General features: G+C 38.8%; 1 protein-coding gene across 1 annotated transcript in view; it reads left to right on the forward strand.

The window, feature by feature from the left end:
- The first annotated feature begins 4,532 nt into the window (after positions 1–4,532).
- oprl1 (opiate receptor-like 1) overlaps positions 4,533–22,005 on the forward strand; it is a 25,004-nt gene continuing 7,531 nt past the window's right edge. Inside the window, exons 1-2 of the mRNA XM_027021618.3 lie at positions 4,533–4,832; positions 5,182–5,395. Of these exons, the coding sequence (XP_026877419.1) occupies positions 5,190–5,395 (206 nt within the window). The 5' untranslated portion in view covers positions 4,533–4,832; positions 5,182–5,189. The remainder of the gene's footprint in view (positions 4,833–5,181; positions 5,396–22,005) is intronic.

The raw sequence follows: 22,005 nt of genomic DNA on the forward strand, positions 1-22,005 counted from the left end.
CTTAATCCAGGAGATAAGCTGGAGCCAGTGCAGCTGCTGAAACACAGGTGTGATGTGTGCGGTACGCTTGGGAGATGCAAGGACTCTAGCTGCTGAGTTTTAGATGTATTGAAGATGGCTGATCAGTTTAGCAGAGAGAGCATAAAAACAGAGTTACAGTAATGCAGGAACAAAATGAAGGCATTTTTCAACATTCTTGCATCATTATCATTGAGTGTAGGGCAAAGGCATGAAATATTGCAGTGATGAGAAAATGTAGCTTTGGTGAGTGATTTGATATAGGAATCAAATGTGAGTGATGAGTCAAAAAGACCAGGATTTTCAGTAACTTGAGCTGACCTAATAGTAACACCTAATAGCATGTGTGCTATAGCTTTTTATAGCCTTTATATTCCAGAGCAATGGATGATTCTGCTCAGATTTCAGTAAGGTGACTCTACTATGCTTCTGAATATATACTTAGAACCATAACATGCATATAGAGTTCCTTTGTGCACTTCCTCTGTAGGACATTGACAATCTAAAGCTTGAAGCTTTAGAATATGCTGAGGTGAAACTCTGCTGCCGTAGTTTAGCCATTGTTTCACACTGACAGTTACTGCTTCAGATATAGTTACATTATTATTGTGTGTCCACTCATGTGCATGTAACTGCCCGTGTGCAGGTGCAGGACAGTTTGAGTAGCTGACATGAAAGGAAAACCCATTAAATATTGCACATCTAATGGTACTGAAAGCACTGCATTTAAGAAGGAGTCAATAATCTAATCTTATTTACTATAGTTTTGCTACACTAAATAATATGTGTAAATGATATATATATTTTGACCTTAGATTGTATACAGTGGTTTCACTGTTCAGCATTCCATACAGACCAGCATTCCATACAAACCAATTTGGTCAATAGTATTATTAATTTATTATTATTATTATTATTATTAATTTAAGAGCAGCATTTTACCTGATCCACCAGATTCCATTCATAGCTGACAAGCCTTTGATCATGTTTTTCAACCAAGAATTGAAAAGACTAAAGACTCCAGGGTTGGATATGAAGAAGCTTCCTTATGATATTACCATGATGGGTAGTTTTTGCTGAGGTTGTCAAGTTACTTTCTATGTGCATTTGATAACATGCTACAGTTTTTTGCTCTGTAGGGGCACCTTTATTCATAATGAGGCTTCATTATTATACCTTTAACTTTAACAAAAGCTCCAAGTTTTTTTTTTGTCAATTTTCACTAACCCTAACCCCCTGCCCCAGGTATTTCCATCCACTCTAGTCTTTTCCAGTATGTCCACTGTGTCATGCATTGTTTGTGTGTGTGTGTGTGTGTGTGTGTGTGTGTGTGAGTGTGTTTGTGAGTGTGTGTGAGAGTGTGTGTATGTGTGTGAATGTGTGTGTGAGTGTGTATGTGTGTGTGTATGTGTGTGAATGTGTGAGTGAGTGTGTGTGTGAGTGTGTGTGTGTGTGTGTGTGTGTGTGTGTGTGTGTGTGTGTGTGTGTGTGTGTGTGTGTGTGTGTGTGTGTGTTGGTTGGTTGGTTGTGTTAGTGAGTGGGTGGGTGGGGTGTGTGTGCGTGTATAGGCCTTATAGCTTATCAGGCACCCTGCTTAAGAACATTTGTGTGGACCTAAATGGCTAATGGCAGCATGACTGATTAGTGGCATATCTCATGTTAGAGCAGTAGGTGTGCAGAGTGCTAACCAGTGCTGAACAGAGGAGTGTGTTCAAGTCAATTTACATACTTCAATCAGTTACTTTTCAAAATAAAACAACTTATAAATAAACAATAAAACTACATTTTATAAAAGTGCAATATTAAAACTATGATTGAACAAATTGAGACTAGGACAGAAACTGAAGAAGAATGCCACTTGTTGAGGTAACCTCTAGGTAACCAATTGTTGAGGTAGCACATTTTAACCCAATATTTTCTTTTCAGTTATCAGAAATGTAGCTACAATGTGTTTTTGGTTGTGGTCCATCCAGTTCGTCTCCGACGAGTCTTACTTGCACCACAGAAGTATATGCTGAGAGAGCATGAGAAGCCCTTCGTTCCTTTTCATGTTTCAATGACCAATGACCCAATTTGACCCCAAGCCTCCATCCTCCTCCAGACTCCTCCTGAGTCTTTTCAGAACAGAACGTGCCTGATGGTAACCAAACACACCCAGGTCTGCTAATGTAGTCTCCCATGCTTGCTCTTCCTTTCGCTCTCTCTCTCTCTCTCTCTCTCTCTCTCTCTCTCTCTCTCTCTCTCTCTCTTTGTTGCATCAAATCTCTATGAACTTTTATCTGGGAGAGCACTACAATCACACTAGAACTTCACCATCCCTCATCTTTTTTTCCACTTTCCTTGTTCCCCAGTTGTGGTTTGGTAGTCTTTTTTTTTTGTTTTTTTTTCAAACCCTGATTAGATCTGGACCTCCTCTGGTTTCCTCTGATGACAGGGCCATTTGTACGAGCTTATACCATCCATCTCACTCCTCTTAACAGCATTATGCTTAAATATCAGTCTGTTGCACTTCTTTCAGTCTTTCCATCTATTCGCTCAATCCTCGGATCTCTCTGCTGATCTCACTCTGAACTCACTACCCTCGTCTATCTCTGCTCAGCTACTCATTTTCTGTTTTGCATTAAATGTGTCTTAAGGGCTACTGGAAAGATGGCCATGTCACTGTTATTCATGGTGAAAGGCCAGCGATGAGTTCTTGATGAGACTGAGGCAAATTGCAGTACCTCCACTCAACCGCCCCCCCCACCACGCACACACACACACACACACACACACACACACACACACACACACACACACACACACACACACACACACACACACACACACACGCACACCACCACCACCACCACCAGTGGCTCTGATGTGAAGGAGTCACACAGTGCATGGACATCTATCCTATATTTGATCTTTGTCAAGGGCTTCTTCATCATTATTTTGCTTAAGTTTTCTATGACTGCTCAACATGCTGTATACACTGCCTATTCATTTAGCACTGACTTCTTTATGAGCACTTTATGTAATTATGATCTATGAACTAAATACCAGTGTCAATATTATGGTGGTTATCATTTTCCCTTCTACACATAATGATAAATGCGTTGGAAGAAACTTAATACTAAGACTTTTATTTAGAATAGGAATTAGCTAAAATATTTGAACATCTGTGTCATTGAATATATGCCTGTTACATATCATAAGAAAACACTGGTAAAAGAACAATACATTCTTGTTCATTTAAGCTTATGAAAAGAAGGCATTTGCTTTTTATAATGCTGTCTACATATATGAATGTCTAGTTGGAATCCTGAAATAGACATGTGATCAAGTGAATCGTATCATATATCTTTATTATCACACACAAAAATAAATAACATTCTAAGAAATTTTTGTTACAGTTTACAATCTGATTTTGCCCCCTCTGTTAGAGTATAGGAGATGTATAAAAAATGGAATTAGTTGATCTTTAAAAATATAATTGAACACTTTAGCTTGTACCTGTAGCAGAACCTTTTTCAATTTTCAAATGAAACTTGTATTATTCTGAAAAGTCCTAAAAAGACGAATTTGGGGAATAAGTCTTGTTCAATCATTTTAACGCAGGTATTACGCAAGCAAGACCCAAAATGTTAATGAAATAACCAGTTCTGCTGATACGAGTTTGTCTCTGTCAGTTGGATATTTTGACGGTTTTCAGAACCAAGGACAGGGAATAAGCTGTCGCACTATTTGATGCAGGAAGTCGTTGCTCTTAACGATATGCTTACTAGAGACAATATCGAGCACGAATTCATGGTTCAGGGCACGCGTGAACACGCGATTCCTAGAGTCTGGTGATTTCCTTTACACAAAACATCCATGCAACTTATCGCTGACACCTGATCACGAGCACCCCTTGTAGCTTACACTACCGATCTGAGCTATTTTTTAAGGTGCTTAGTATAATCGCACATAAGGCCGTACGATTACAGTGTTTAATGCACTTCGTAGGTTATACGATTAGGTATGTACTACTCAGTAGCAATGCATTTGATTTGTTCGGAAAGTTACATATTTCCGTGTATTGTGATATATTCAAACAATCCCAGTGCATGCTACTGTAAAGGTAGTATGGAACAAAATGTGCATTCTGCGGATGCAGACCAAGACACACTCAGTTACGGTTGGCAAATCTGCAGTCTCATGTTTCAGGTAGCAGCGCTACAGCGCGGTAAATTGTGGTTATTGTATTGTAGTCTACAGATACATAGGATATAAACTACGGACTGATTGAAGCAAAGGCGATGTGCCTTATTTGTAAAGTGTCGTGATGCTTGCAAAGTAACAAGTGTGTCCAAAGTTTTAAAAAAATGTCATTGCCTACCACCACCAGTATTTGTTTTGGGAGTGAGTGAGTGAGAGAGAGAGAGAGAGAGAGAGCGAGAGCGAGAGAGAGAGAGAGAGAGAGAGAGAGAGAGAGAGAGAGAGAGAGAGAGATGCCGACTGGAGATCTAAGTCTCGACTGAAGAGCCGCAGCAAGGAGCGAGCCTTCTGCCGCACCTCCCCCTCCCGTTCGCTCGTTCCCTTTTGCGAGAGAGAGCAAGGGAGAAAAAAACACGCTTCTCTCGTCCTTGCGATATATACAGTAATCTGAAATGCTTTCTGCTGCGAAAAACAGCGTACTAAAAACTGCGTGAGATAAAGAACATGCTATCCAGCAACAACTGACATCTATGCCTTCTTAGAAACGGGCGCGTCTTTGTAAACATAAATATCTTCACAGACCTTAATCTGGAAAAGACCGTACAGACTTCGGAATTTCTTGTCAATCAGCGGTATGTAATGTTATTTTGTTCTTTGCAGTTTCGTTTCCCGAGGCAATTAGATCAGAAATTGTACTTTTGATGGTGTGATATGAACATTTCCAAGCGTTTGAGGGGCAACAGTTACTGGGTATGCATTGTCTTGCGCTGCAATTGCCCGTGCCTTCTCCTTCGGTGGGTTATTGATACAGCATACTGTGCGTCTTCATATCTGTTCCGAGACATTCGCGAAGCATTGTCTGTAAGTGACTTTATTCTTTAATCGAAACCAGAATCGCAAGCGTTCCTGTCCTGTTAGCTAAACGGTCTCAGTACTAAGGACTCTGTTGACGTTTGTTTGTGTTGTTTGACTCTGCGGTAGACGTGCTCATGGAGTTCCCGAATGATTCCATGGGCTTTGCTGACCTCGGGCACCACCTTTACAACCAGTCTCTGCTCCAGAACAACTTCAGCCAGTTCAACGACACTGACTATCTGTTTCCCCGGAGCGTGCGGATCACCATTGCTGTGGTCTATATGATCGTCTGCGTAGTGGGTCTCGTGGGAAACTGCTTGGTCATGTATGTGATAATTAGGTAAGTCGTTCTACCGCCTTCTGTCTGAAGAAACGTGTTATATTGACACTGCTAATTAAAATGGTTCCGATTAAAAATAATTGTTCAAGCTTATTGTAGAGTACAGCAGTTTTCCACAACTCAGGATTCTTCTGCATGGTAAGTGTTCTCCATTTTGAAATGTGTGAGAAAGGCCTCTTGCATTCCTGCTTACCAGAGTAAACAATGTAATGTATTCTTTGATTTGGTTCAATTCATTAAAAAAAAAGACTATTGGATTCATTTATGGTATATTACCTTTATTTGTCTATTATTAATTTACTTTTTCTTAGTTTATCTATTTACCTATCTATATACTGTAAAACAAAACTGAGAAACTTTGAAATATAAAGGAGAAAATATTAACTTTATCAACAATGCTTTTGGAGTCTTACTTACTAAGGTTAGTTTGTTTAACCAATGTAGATTAGTTTGTTCAACCAATATTATCTTAAATACATTAAGAATATCATGCAAAGACAAATACATCATTCCATTTCAGCCAATTGTTTTTTTTTTCTCATACGAACAAAAAATGTAACCTTAACAATAACAGCATTAAGCTTTTTGTCTAAATTTAATTTGTTTTGCCAAATTGGATTTTCTTTTTCTTTTTTTTCTTTTTCTTTTTTTTTGCAGATTCTACTTGTAAAACACCAACTGACTTACATCCTGGCAGTAAAACATATTCAAGAACATAGTGTTGATAATCCAAATGTGAAATGATGCAATTCCTTTATTCTATCTGGTAACTGACAAACAGCATCTTGTTCAGTAAGGTAATTGTATAGTATGAGTAGTTACAGTAAAATCTCAGCATTCAAATTCACGAAACTGAATGTTCATAAAGGTAACTGCAAGTTTAAACAAACACTCTCATCAAACACTGAGATTCTTCAGTGCGATAATGTGCTATGAAATAAATAATACGTTTCAAAATAATTTGTCTAGTCACCCCAAACATACTATACTTTAACATGTCAAATGCTCAAAATGTATTCCAGTGCTAAATGTAGTACCAGCTGTTGAACATAGATCAACAAGTTCATCTATGGGGTCAGCAGAACTGAAAGTTCTTGATGGGCTGTGATCCTGTTGCAGTGAGATGAAGAAAGATGATGTCTTAGTGGACCAGGTGTTCTGAACGCACAGGCACAGTCGGCATGAATACAAGGCTAGTAGAAAGACTCCCATGATGAAGTCATTTTTGTCTCTGAAGGACATCTTGGTTGCTTTCACTGTATGCAGTCCTATAACACGAATGTGAAAAACAAGAAACCTTCTCTCTTATTTATTTTTTTTTTACATTTAACTCAAATGTGAGGCTTATTATTTGAAAACCATATGAGAAATTATTACTCTTTATGTACTATGAATTATTGGGCATCTCCTATGGAACCTATATTCATGTTATGTGATGAAAATGAAGAATTTAAATGGGAAAAGTGGGCCCACTTTTAAATTGATTCAAAAATATTAGACTGTTTTATTAATACAAAATTTTAGAGCGTGTGAAAAGAGTCTATTAACCTACCTGCTTCGAAAAACCTATGCTAATAAAGTGGTTTGCTATCTTCCTAGCCAAGCTAATTATCTAGCTAGCTAAATTATGTATGCATAGGCATAAAAAATCTTGAATTGTGTTACATTTTGTGACTGACCTATATGGTGTAAAGTGGATAAAATAGGACAATGTCAAACTCAAATAGGAATAGGAAACTTATATTTTAGCAGTATTTTATTTGATTTATGTATTTATTAGATTTTTTTAATTGAATAGAGATGTCATGAAGAATTGGCAGACAAAAGAGAACAGTTGTTTTTTTGTTTTTTTATTGCTGATGTTAATGTTAACTAGCTAGCATAATGTTTGCGAGGCTTGAAAATATAAAATACTTTCATGAATTTGTTTAATTGTGAGCCTTCAATAATTCAATAGGTGTATTTTTTTAAAAGTTTTGCAGCCTATTGTGTAAAATCACAAATGTAAATTAGAAAATGTAATAGTGATAAAAAATTTGTAAGACATATATGCATAACCTTTATATATTAATCTGTTTTATCATCAAATGGGGACTATGCACCTGGTTTCAGGACACTGTTCTCTTTGTCTTGGTGTTAAATATGGTCAACAGTATTAAGAATTAAGGTTTGGGTGGCCTACAGATATTCACGGTTTTTCTGCTTTTGTTGGTGTCGTACACCACTAACCTCCACAAATGAGCACGGCCAACTGGGGTTAGGAGCCTGGGCAACTAATGCCCAGTTGTCTCTAGCTAGCATTAGCTAACCAGCACTACAAGGTTATCCATGCATCTAGTTGCTGAATATTTAAATTTACTTCAAAAAAAAAAGTACAAAAAAAACCCCAAAACAAAACAAAAAAAAAAACAACAACTCAACATTAGGAGCAATGCTAAACTGGCTAGGTAGCTAGCATGCTAAATTTGAAATTAGCCAATTAGCTAGAAAACATTATTAACCTCAATCTACAGACATTAACCTCAATCTATAGACAAGAAGGATAATATTGTCATCCCCATTTAACACACACATAGTCTCAGAAATGTACGTATCTAATAAGTTTAGAATTTAGAAGCTGCATTTACTCATGCTTATCAATCCTTTGATGAGAAAACCTATATTGTTTCTTGTGCCCTAGTATGCATGTACAAAACTCTTAACTAATCAGCCAAGCTATTAAATCCAAAATTGCTTGTCTGGGTAACATGGATACTCTTGTTGACACTATCTGGAGGGAAATTGATGGCTCCACATGCTTTTTTTTTTGTGTCTATGCAAAATACTCTGTCACTCATCATTTCTGTTAGCAGAATGACACTTAGTTACCTTTTATACAGTGTATCTATCTTTCTTCATTTACCCTTCCTCCTTGTTTTTCCGAAGGGTTCCACACTTAATCTACTTCCCCCCATGTGAGTCCATTCCAAGACTCTCTGAATATCTTCTTTCACCAAGCAATCAAGAAGTGTTTAACCCACAAAGGACTGGGCTACTTGATGTGTGTGTGTGTGTGTGTTACAACATTGGTGTGCTCTTAAATAGATCTATTGTTTTCTATATAAAGTTCTTCGCTGTATTGTCTAAGAACTCATCCCCAGTGAGGGCAAGATAGCATCAAACGTATTATGTGTCTCCTTCTTTCTTTCAGCCAATTCTTTTTTGTCTACTCTATTCCCAAACTCTGTGGTTCATCTTCCATTGCTACAGTCCTCTGTCCAGTCATTCAAGAAGGCAGAATGCAATCATTTCAGGCCCAAGTAATCCCTCATACACTGCAGGAGACTAGCAGGATTGTCACGTTTATTATCAGTGATTTACGCTATGGCTCAATTTGTTTGATGGAATAATCGATGAGATTCACATACACTTGGATTTATCCAAGGTCATTTTACTGTGAGTGATACACAGTGAAACACAGTGTACTGTGAGGTCATTGTGACGCTGGGTATGTAGAACGCTAACATTCTCCCACATCTGTTGACAGTCAAAGTCACATCCGAACTTCTGAGTTCTCCATCTGGTCATGTTCAGCGTCCTGCGACAGTGACAGTTAACTGATTCATGTACGTGGTTAACAATTGGGACATCACTGACTAATAAGTGAAGCCACGCTATTTGCTTGGTCTGTTGTCCTCCTCAGGCACCCTCTCCATCTGTCTGCCTGGCTGGAGGCTGCTGCATTTTCTACTCATCCTGTTTCTTGAGTTGATATTTGTGCTTACAGAGACATGGTATTGTTTGCTTAGCTTCTTCCCTCTGTAGCATGGCTTAAAATGTTATGTTCTCTCTATCTCTGTCCCTACTTTCTTTGCATGTTTGTGTAGGCTTGTGTGTGTGTATGTGTGTGTTTATATATATGTCTTCACTTAGCCATTTACATCTGGAGCTGGTTAGAGTAACTGACTCATGGTCAGTGAGTTGGATTGTCTGAATTACTACAAATTTCCAAGCCAGGAAATTGTGGCATGACTGTCTTAATGTCAATCACCTATGATTGAAATCTGGATTTTCTACAAATACCAATCAGTTAATAATTTATTATATATTATAATCACTTTTTATTCATTTATTTATTATATGGTTTGTTTCATGTGTGCTTTTTTGTAGTTCAAACTACATTTCAGCAGTAAAATGTTCAGCAAAAATTTTCACTTCACATATTTTGACAAATGACTGAGCTAATGTAGATTGTCCATTGGGCAATTGTCTATATCTTTTGTTTTACACATGACCCATATTATAAGATTTCATTCCTGGAAATGCATAAAGAACCAACAGAATTCTCCAGTTACACATCCACTTCTCGTCACTGTGGTATAAGATGATCTGCTTCTTCCTGAATGCACCTTGAGCATCCTTAGCCTTTGTATCCACAGATGGGTAGAATGTCTAAATGTGTCCGAGACTACATATGAATAGCTTTACATCCTTTGTGGGTAGCAGGTGTAGTGAGATTTCAGGCGATTGCACAATGGCAATGGTTGGCGGACCATAGGGGTTTATCCACTAATTGCCTCTCGTGGGCTCTCCACCCATCTTACTTCTCTCCCTCTTCCTGTAAGACAGCTGTATGGAGAGGAAGTTTTGGACAGTCTCTCTGGGAGAGATAAGCTTAGGCCCCCTGGATCGGTACTGTAACAAATTCGTCTTCTCCACCCTCGTTGCAGTGTACATATGGACCCAATATCAGGCGGCTTGTCGGCATTAGTTCCAGTGTTGGCCAGACTGCTGTTCGCCCTGGCCCAATGCATGCAAGTGCTTAGTGGCAGCCTGACCACGTCCCCAGTTGTTTTGATCCACAACCCTTGACATTGAGGAGGCATTTGTCCAGTTCGTTAGTTCTGCAATGGCAATTTCAGCAAACATACTTTCACTATATAAAAAATGCTCTTGGTTTACATTTATTTAAGATAGGAGAAATGTTTAGTTGTGCTTTTGTTTACAAAGTTTTTTATTGCTATAACAAGACAGATATAGCACATGAACTTATATGAGTTTTCAAGATAGGTTATTTATATAGTTTCTTAGGCCATGCTTAGACACAAGTTCTGAAACTATGGCTCATTTTGTCAAAACGTAACACACAAAAGCTAAGGCCACACCCACACAACATGCAAAATGTCACACACCTTTTTGAAAACGCATACACTTCATCACTTCAAATGGTATTTTTGCATCAAACCTCTACACACTACACATATCAATTGGATAGAGTCTACAAATATCAGTTGAATAGCTATTTTTACACAACAACTGCACACTGATTTGAAAAATCCTTGTGTTTTTCTGTTTTCAGTGTGTAGGGAAGTACAGCAGTCTGCTGTAATGTCAGTCATATTACTCATACGTACATGTTTATTCACAAATATACAGGCCATTTATGCATATTCAGTATATATACACTATTGTAACGTTGTGCGGTAAGGAGGCAGACGCATGTGCAGAGAAGAGTGATATTTATTAGGGGCAAATCCAAAGTCAGAGTCGGTATAACGGTCCAGGGTCAAAGATTACGGGGATACATCATAAACAAAAACAAGGGCTAGGATAAACGAAAGCTAGGAAGCACAAAGCAAAAGCAATTGCAGGCAAACAGGGGAAGCAGGCTGTGAAAAAAAACTAGGAAAACCTCGGGAGCTAAGAAACAGGCTAAGAAAAGGCTAGGATACAAATCGCGAGTGTTCAACGTGTATCAGAGCAGCCCATTATGTTGTCCCAGGCGAAGATAAACCAGCACTGCTCCAGTCCATTCCCCTGGTGATAGGGAATTATGTTGTGCAGTGGGTCAAGGAATGTGACGATGTGCGCATGGACATAGAGTGGATGATGTGGAATGACACCATTCTGCCTAATGGCTGCACGCATTGGGATATTATGCACAGAGACACTGATAATAGTACTCGCTGACACTTGCTAAGTGTAGTAGCTCTGCCCAGCAGCCTTCCTGAAACATGACCCATGGTCAATTGATCTCCAAACCAAGATATATAACCTGTGGCCTCTTTATAGTGCTTAGGCTCTTAGTGTACAAATTAGCCATAAGTGTTTTCACCTCTGAGGACTGGGTTTTGGAAATTAGTAAATGGGTGTCATTTGCATGGCAGTGTTTTCCAAAAGAAACACAGGCGTTTCTGGTTTGAATGATGTATATATTTGTAGAAATTTGTGTTTAGTGTTTTGAAAGTGTGAATTAGATTTAGAAAATGAGTGTAAAGCAGATAATGTACTTATAGTTTAATGTACCAGGTCAACACATACATGAGTTAGTTTTTTCAATAATTGTGTCACAAGAAGCAATTTTTATGTCTTATCAATTGCAAAAAACTGTATTATGTATGCATTTAGCATAATAATGTGTAATATGAGCATGTAATTAGATTGTTAGCAACTAATAAGTAGTGCCAGCAACATCAATGGATGACTGTGGATATATGTATGAGGGGTAGTATAAATGACCATTGCTAGTGAACGTAAGTTATTACTTCGTATCATTGTGTTGAGAACATGGAGGATGAATAATCCTTAAGGAGTGGATATTTAATAAGACTGCGTCTCCCAGTGTGCAAACTAAAAGAAAATGACTAAAGTGGGGGTGATAAATGAGGAACATCAGTGTAAGACACAAAACTCACTCCCTTAAAATGTCTGTTTAGTAGCTATGTGGATTATTTCTGGGCGTGCGTGTGTGTGTGCGTGCGTGCGTGCGTGCGTGTGTGTGTGTGTGTGTACTGCATTTTCCTAACTAAACTGAAACTAACATTAACAGCCCATTGGTGCTTTGGGCAGCTTTTCTTATATTTGGGTTGATTTGGGTTGATGGCTATAAAGACAAAAACAAGTACAAGTGACGTAAGATATACGGACGTGTACATATTTACTTGATATATTTTTTACAAAAGAATAAAAGATTGTGGTGGTAAATGTTAATCAATGACTTCCATGCAATGATTCCAATAGATTTGCCCCTTTAAAGCTTTCAGACTGTGGGTGTCCTATGCCCCCCTACAGCTTATATCACATTGTACACATTTCTACTCTTGCGCCACATATTCTTCTGTTTCAGTTAGTTTGCATTTCTATTGCTTTGGATATATACTATGATATTTTAAGGTTCTTTTGGCAGCTGTGTACATGTATGTGCTAGTACAAACTAGTACAGCTTGAACATTCTGAGATTATGCAAGTGGAACTAAATTTCATTTGTGGACAAATATAATTCATTTATTGATTCCTACATTGTAAATGGCAATAATATATTTTAAATGAATCTTGTATCTGTCTATACTGTAAGAGTTATTCTAGCTGGCCTTACAAAAGAGCTTTTATTTGCAGCAGTCAATAAATGTCATTTTATTAGGATGTTAGGTGTGACTCGTTCATAAGGCATAGTCAGGAACTGCCTGCATGTCTTGTTAGCTTATGCATAGAGAAAATTGCTGATTTAGTCATTTACTCTCATACCAACAGACATAAAAGGTAAGCTATTATAGGTTTACCTCATATTTATCTTTTAATTGTAATTGCTTAATCTGCCTAATGCTTTTGCATGGTACATTACAATTCATTATGGGAAGCTACAGGTTTACATATATAATATCTGTCTGAGAAGCATTTGTTATTTACACCAACCAGCCTTACAAAAAGAAACTCCATGGGCAGGATTTAGTAAATTTTTTAAATAAGAGATTCAGTGCTGGACAAATGTAGTGAAGCTTTGCTCAGTAATAATTTTGGTACTTTGGTACTATATCGTATGACATGATTGTACAAAATCGTGTTCTGTTCTCTGGAACAGAATATTGTCGGCAAGGGCAAAATAAAGCCAAGATAGTATAAAATCAATAGAAAATAGAAAAATTCAGAAGTAGAAGGTGGAAAAATACATGTAATGTGTTACTGTGCCATGAGCCTTTATTGTGTTATTGAACAGCAGTAATCATTTGTCATATTAAGTTCAGTCTCTAAGTTCTGCAGTGGGTAACTACTTGGTAAACAAATACTTTTTAATCACAGTTGAAACCTTCCTTTGATGAATGATCTCATTTCCTTGTCATGGTCATGGTGTGGTATACTGAAACAATGCACAATGAATAGGAAGGAGTTGTTTTAGCAGGTATGTAGAATATACTTTTTTATACATATTTAAAGTCACCTCAGTATGATATATATACATTATTTACAAATAAATTAGAGAGATGCCATTCCCACACTTACCATAGAGCGGTAACGCTGTCTAAGCGGTAACGCTGCTAGCAGACGTTTCACAATTGACCAGGGATGTTTTCAACATCTTTTTCCACCTTTCTCCACACTTCAATCTTTCTATGTCATAAGCAGATGTTCCCCATCAACTCTTCTATTTATAGAACTTCATAACAATAGTCTGCCCCTCTACATTTTCACTTGTACTAAAATGATTTTTCTGTATGAGCTCAGAAACCTTCTGAATGCTGCAGGTGATTATTTGGGTTTCTAATGGTTCATTTACAGTTGCTGCCAGTTGCTTTTTAATGCCTCTGTTCATTTTTATCAACTAAGTAATTGATCATGCCTCTCCAAATTCCTGGTTTTAAATTCTTTTCTTTAAGGAGCCACATTAACTGGTTTTTGTGCATAACCGAGGTATCTTCTCTATGTTTGGTAATAACCTACCAAAGATTGCTACAAAGATTGCTGATGCACAAAGCGATGGATTTTACAAAGTAACAAATTCAGAAAATGAGACACAAGATCAAGAGTAAACGGAAGAATAATATTGGCCAGGGGCACAGTAGCAAAACAATTGCAAGTGTTGCAAGTAGCTGGCAAAGGATTTGTATTTAAAGAGTCAGGTAATGACACCACAGCAAAGGCAGGTGTTTGGAATTTAGGGTAAGAGAAGTGCAGGATGTGACAGTGTGTCAGCATGGCAAGCTGTAGTGTCAGTCAGCCACATCGTACAGCTGAAGCACTAGCTCAATTGTTCAAATAAAACTGTGTTCCCCCACAAAAAACTTCACAAAAACACATTTGAAAGCCTTGTCACACATTGGAAACCGTAATCTAGATCAATGCACAGTCAAGGACATACAAATGTTATTACAATTAAACTACAGAAGAGGCCTTTTATAATTAAAACTAAACTAATTAAACAAATGAAAAATCAAAACAAATATTAAATATTTATCTGCACTGCATGTCCTCCCTAAAGGACTTGAGAATCTGCTCAACAAGATTTCAGACTGGTCTCAGGTTCTGCTGGGATTCTGTTTGCCAAATATTTGTTGGTTATTTCTTAAGGCATAAAAGCCACTCTTATAATGTTTATCACACGTTAAAGTTAAAAGCGAAAGCACATTCATTAGGTGTTATTACTTTACCATTCAGTGTGGGCCAGAGGAGGAGGGCGTCCCTTTCAGGGTCTTGGTTCCTCTCAGGGTTTCTTCCTCTTGCTCTCAACGAGTTTTTCTTTGACACTTGGCTTGCTAATTAAGGGCTTGGACTCAGATTCTCTGAATGCATGATCTCTGTAAAGCAGCTTCTCAACAAAGTGTGTTAGGAAAATGCTATACAAATGAATGTGAATTGAACTGAAATTGTCATTCTGTTGGTCCACCGGTGGTAGAGACCTTTCGGCTTTTTTCGCACTTGTGATCAAGCTGTAGCCTGCAGCCTCCTATCTGGCTGTTGTTAGGAGATGAAACAAAAGTGTCGGACACTTGGCTCGGCTCAGCTCAGATCGCAGCCTCGGACTGCTGTGTAGATACCATATTAGTTGTTGCCCTCATCTGTTGAACCTCCCTTTGTTTATCAGGGCACAAGGCTGTGTCCGTGCCAATCACTCTGTGGTGGGAGGGGGCCGCTGTCTCTGGTTCCAGCAAGGCAGACTCAAAGACACGATGTCATTGGTGGGGAAAAGGAGGCATGTGACATGGATGTCTGATGGCTTGCTAGCGTCTGCTCCTGCTGCAAAGAGGGAATCTTTCTGCTTTACCCCCTGGCACCTGACAGCACATCATTTCTGACTTGAATTCATGGAGCCACTTTCTGGCTGGGTGGGGAAGGGGACGCGGTCATAAAATATAAATATTTGAGGGTGGCCTATGTGCTAACTGGCGTTAGAGGATTGTGCAGTGCTGGGCTTTTTCACAGCACAGCTAGTGCATGACACTGGAGGTGAGCCAGTAATCAACAAACATGTTCTGTGTCTTCACAATTGGTTTTCACCTTCATCAAAGACCATGAATATCTGTCAGAAGCAGGGCCTTTATTAAACTCATCAAAAGCCACTGAATGTCAAGCTTTGTCATCTTATCTGCTGCAGTTGAATTATACAAGTTCATTGTGAAAAATTATCTACATTGTTATTAATTCTCGTATGCTACTTGGCTTGCATAGAAAATGCAATCAGGCAATAATAACAAATTACATGATTAAAAATATTATTAGTAAACTAGATTACCTGTGGAGTCCAAATTTGATATTGGATAATATTTCTTTGTGCAGATATTGGATGCCTTTCCATTTTCTCTCTGTATCTGCACCTTTGGGACACAGTACTGAAGAGTGCTACAGATGTGTCCCACTCTTTACTGTTTGCTTTCTGAACTGACTTTAATGAGACTCCAGAGTAAGCTTTGATTATAGTGCCTAATGCAGATTTGGTGATTTATTATGAAGTCAGCGGGAGATGAGATGTGCACCTCTCTCAGCCATAAAGGGCTGCAGTATGGGAGTTTATAGCACTGCAACTCTCCCTACCACATCTCCTGCCATTCGCACTAATGCAGCCTCAGATGGCAGTTTATGGAGATCGCGGATTTATGCTTGCAGGGATAGATTCCTCATGCTAGTCATTGGTACAGGGTACAGATGTGCCATGCTCAATTTTTGCTCTGAAAGGCATGTATGTGTGTGTGTGTGTGTGTGTGTGCACGCTAGCGCACGCGCATGTTGATGTGCAGCTTGTTTGTTAATAATGCACATTATTCACCAGAAGTGCAAAGGAAATTTGGCACAGTGGTTTTAATGCCCTTGGCGGACGGTGCATTATGTTTCCCAAGCGACCATTTTACAAACGGAAAAAGAAAAGTGTAGTAAATCAGTCATTCATTACACTTTGGTTCAAGTGTTGAGAATGTCTAGAGGGGCTTTTTCAGGAATGATCTTCATAAGGTAGGGGTCAGCAGGGGTCAAAACACGGACTGTGAGGGTTATCAGGGGCAAGCCACAGGCATAGTCCAGAACACAGACAAAGGCAAAACAACATTATAAATCAACCACTGACCCAAAGAAGCAGACACTGAAGTCATGCAGAGAAGCCCATGCAGTAAATGGAAGCAGGGACCATATATGCAGACACTGATTACAAACGACAATAAACAGGCAATATTGAAGAGGAGCTGGGGCCAGTGCAGACCAGTTGGGAGTAGAGGAACCGGTGTGGAGACTGGTGTGCAGAATGCCCAATCCCCCCCCCACCCCCAGACTGACTAACTCTATGCCTCAGTTTTGTATTCCTATTTTAGCGGGCCATTGATTATTAGGCGTTGCCGCAGGTGCGCTCTTTGTTTTTGAATGCTGACTGACTGTAGTGACACAGACAGGGTCTGGCTAAAAGCTTCACTGTCACTTTGTTCTTCAAATGCAGTACAAACCTCCCCCTGCCCATTCCCAAAATATATTCACAGAAGGACCACTGCCTCTGTGTTTCAAAATAGGCAATACAGAATTTTGTACTGTGCCAAAATTGTATTGGGCATCTGTTTGGAACATTGAATGGCATGTTTGTAATTTGTTCTGTCTGGGTCAGTTATTGTGTTTGAAAAGAATAACTGTAATGTATAATTAAATATGAAGCAGTGCATAATGGGTGGCAACAGTGTTTGTCCTTTGTATGACTTCTTTTGCCTTATATGGTTTTCCTTTGACCAAACAGCTTTTACGCCTCTATACAGCAGTAGTAGTGTTGGCTGTTACGGTCAGTGTGCAGGGTTATGGACTGTCCCCTTGTATTTACTGCACAGAAAGCAGTTAAAAAATCAGTTACCATCTGCTCCATCCTTGTATTTTTTAAGGGCTGAAGACTGATAACATTAATATTAGCTGAATGTAGTACTGTACTGAATTGGATTAATGATCTTAAATAAAAAAGATTTTCTCAGATACAACTCTGCCCATACTCTCTCTCTCTCTCTCTCTCTCTCTCTCTCTCTCTCTCTCTCTCTCTCTCTCACACACACACACACACACACACACACACATACACACATACACACATGCACATAAATATCCAGAGGCCATGTTTGTGATATTATCCTCTCTCTCAGCCCTTGCTTTGATAATGCAAGGGTGAAACGATCTTTAATTCCACAGTCTTGGAAACTGCTACTGTTCGTCTCATTCCAGCTTACTATGGCCACGTCCCCAGACACCTTTGTGGTATGAATAATTACGCAGCTGCTGTAGATGCTTCTGCACTGTGATGGCCTGCATTTCCAGTTCATTACCCACACTTCTTCCACTTTAACACACAGAGCTCTATTCCTCTGAAACAGACAGGTATAACATCCCAACAGACTGTTGGCCTATGCATTTTCCCATGTAATATCCATACTTATTTCAAAATCCACTTTTCAGTTAAACAGGATTCTGATGCTGGAATGGAGTCCTCGGAGACTCGCCCCATAATAGCCTAATGCAAGCCAAAGTGCTCATCCCATCAAAATTTTAATATGGCTTTACAGTCTAACTGTTTCCATCTTATCAGTGGAGCTGATTAGTGATCTGTGTCCTAAGTCTTATGTGCCTCTGCTGAGAACTTGGGCAGTATGAGTGAAACTATTAATGGCAAAAAGTACTGCTGACGGCAGGAATCCACTGACAACACAGTAAGAATGTTGTTTATTTTTATTTCTGTAGCCATAAAATGAAATTAAAAGGAAATATTTTGTATTAAGAAAAATATGTTAAATGAGCTGTTTTATATAAAGTTTATGAGGTGCCAGAATTTATGGAGAGCAGGAACACATGGTACTGTAGAGAGGAAAGACTCAAACAGGCTTTGTGACAGGTTGTGACAACTTGGCTCGCCACTTGGATTTCAGTTGAGAGCTAAGCTCCAATTTCATGTGTTACGGCAGTTGAATTCATCAAAGAACCTGTGTGAAATCGACACCGGCTACTTCAAAAAGTCAAATGTATTATCTTGCCCCTTGATATTGTTAATAAATTAATTTACTTCTAAACTCACTTCTAAAGCCTACACCCATTTCTTATTTGAGGGCCAGGTTATCTGGGCAGTGGAAAAGGTTAGGTTAGTCTTTCTGCTGGCTGACAGCTGATCAGATGCACCATATACAGTTTCTGAGGCAAGTTTTCCAGTAGCCAGATGTACTGTACTTGTGGAACCCATAAAAACTGGAAACAAGACCAAGCTACTTGACCCCTAAGTGGTATGCTGCTTTAAGCTTAGTTAAGCAATGCCTTCAGTATTACAAACTTTCTGTGGTGAATGCTAAGTGCAAAATAGTACTATATGTACACATATAGAAAACGTTTTGTAGAAAAGTTGTTACACATGCATGGGCAAACTGGAGTTGGTCATGAAGAGGTCATTGTTTTTGGTATACTCTTCATTTTACTTAAGACAGCCGTTTGTGACAGTAATGTGCCCTCAGCTGTTTAAAATAAAACCCCAAAACAAACCCTGGACCTTTGTCTGTGGTCACTGCTTGAGGCTTGAAGCAAGGTGAATGAACCACTGGGAACAGAAGGTGACTTGGAATCTGCCACAAGTCCCCTGCCATATTGTGAGCCCCGCAAAAGGAAGGGACATTGATTTTTTTTCTAGATTAATGAGGTAAAATGAAAAAGCAGGTAAAATGTAACAGCTTGTAACTTATTTAGAAGAGCCAAATTCTAGCAGGATACCAGATCCTTGAGGGGTGAATGGAACCCTGAGCAGCAGGTAGCAGAAATAACAGCTTATTGAAAAGCAGAGTGCACTTTCCCAAGTTTGGCTAATGGTGTTTTCATCTTGAGGCAGTGTGCAGCCTGTCTCCCACTCTTTACTTAAACGTAGTGGTTAAACAAAATGCGCTGCATTGCTTCTGTAAGTTTCAGTAGTCTAAAAGCTTTGAATCAGCATTGTGTATCAAATTTCTAATGAATGACAATGTTTTTGTCTTAACTGGATCCTTACTCTAAATCCTGATATTGAGTAATGTATATAGTTTAAGTATATTTTGTTTACTGTGGTTTTAATGCTTTTTTGAAGGCTTTTACATTTTTTTTTTTTACATTTATTTATTTCCTCCAATTACCTCCAAAAAAAGAAACCATTATCAGCTCCACACCAGTCCCATTAAAAGGAAATAGACCAACCATCTGTTTTAGTGAAACTTTTGCACAGTGTAGTCCTGATGGGGCGTCTGGGGAAAAGGATGAGATGCAGGTTCGAGCCTCGGAACAGAAACATGTTTAATCAAAATGAAGGTAAAATACAAACGACAAAACGTGGTATGCGAAGACTCACCATTAGCACTGTGTACACAACTGCGGAGGCAGATGGTTTAGAGACTGCATGGCCAATAACTGAGAGATTAAGTGGTAAATAGAGGGGTTTAAATACATGTATTACAAGGCACATAACAAAAGGCAGGTGAAATGCATACTGGGCTAACAAGGGGGCTTGGCCACAAACGAGGGGAACGTAAACACAAGCACATGCGGCAACATCAAAGGCAATGACATCATGTGGCGGGGCTGTGCCACATGAGCTAGAGCTGCGTGGGGCGCCTGACACCCACATTTAATTTCAAAGTGAAGTCTGCTAAGTATAACCCAAAGACCATCTTGAATAGATCAAGTATTCTTGAGCTAACCTACTTAAAATGCATTAGTTTATATACTTTCCCAACCACCATCCATAATCAAGAAGTGACTATGAGTGTATTTATGCTACGTGCAGGCAATGCTCATTTTGAATTCAGGAGAAGGTGAAACAAAATAAATAGTATTTTGTAAAATCCAGGGTTATGAATTGGTTTTAAGACCTTTGGCTGGATTGGATCGTTGTGCCTTTGTTATTTATTTTGGAGATAAGGTTGCTGTGTGTAGGGCTTAATTGGCTCATTACCCCTCGTAGCTCATTCAGATCTCATATCCTCCTTCATCAGCTTTCCCCCTCTCATTCCCTGTTTAGCAGCAGCTAATGGCCTGAGACCAGTCCACATGGACAAGCCATGTCTGTGGATACCAAAGAAGCTTGGTGAGAATGACTAGGTCCTAGAGAGACACAGAGAAAGAGAGACAGGCAGACAGAGAACCAGAGGCCTATGTGTGAGGGCAGTGTGTTTTGGTTATTTAAAAGCTTGCCACAGCCAGAGAAGGAAGCAATGCAGAATGTGGTGAAGTTACCCCCCCCTCCCCCCATAACCCCCGCCCTCGATCCCTCCCTGGTTATTTACCTTTTCGATAGGAAGGAAGCATTTCTTACCAGAGCTATAAGTACAAGAGCTATAAAGGTTTATATTTAATGTTGTCCATGAGTTGTCTATGTTAGTCAGCAACATTTACATATGAATCACCAAAACCCCTCTCCAGAAGGTGTATTCATTTTTACACAAGCACTCTTCATTATATGTTCTGCAGCTTTTTGTAATTTATGTAGTAACAAGCCAAAAATGACATGCAATTAAATTTTACTTCTTTACACTGGGTTTCTCATCAATTAAAGAGTTAATGGGTTGATACCAGTATGTGGTTACTTTTGATTGGTCAGTGGTGGTACTGTCTAGATGGGAGGGAAGGGGATTTTTTAGAGACTTTTTGGAGAAGACTTGGAGAGGAATTGAGAGTGGAGCTGAGGCACATCTGGTGGACTGAGGGGGTTTGGAGAAACCTCTCCCTTGGGCTCGCTGTCTCTTTCTTTCTCTATTTCGCTCTCTTGCTTTCTTTACCTCTCTGTCACCATTCATCTATAAGTAAGATTCAGGTATTTTTTCCATGCTGCATTGCTGTTATTTGCACTATCATATAAATATAATATATGACCAATGTGTAACTTATTGGCTTGTAATGTGTAACTAATTGGCTTGTAATGTGTAACTAATTGGCTTGTACTATGCATATAATTCCTGTGTTACCTTGGAGCCATATCAAGTTCAGCTCTTTATATAGCACATTTATGTAATGCTTTATATAGCATTACATACATAGAAATTCCTAAGTACTCACTAACAGCAGTTAAGATCCAGCTATAATTTTATATATTGCCTACACCAAATTCTCTGTAAGGTATCCAGTCTATTGTGCATGTTTATTAGGTTAACAGTAAATTAGGCTAGCCAAACAGTAAACCTATCACAAAGCAGGCTGTTTTAGCATTAAGGCACTGTATAAAGTTGATTATGTATATTCTCGACTTATGATGGGCTTTGTAATAGAATATGTTCTTTCTTAACACCTTTCTTAATTAAAATTTTGAGCCAGATAAATGTATTACATTTTACACACATTAAACCTGTGTCTGCACCTGTTTCCATTGTTGGTTGTAGGTAAGCAGGCTATAGGGTAAATACAGTAAA

This window comes from Electrophorus electricus, chromosome 24 (genome assembly GCF_041902795.1).
Source record: "Electrophorus electricus isolate QZ-2024a chromosome 24, ASM4190279v1, whole genome shotgun sequence".
Classification (NCBI taxonomy): Eukaryota; Metazoa; Chordata; class Actinopteri; order Gymnotiformes; family Gymnotidae; genus Electrophorus; species Electrophorus electricus.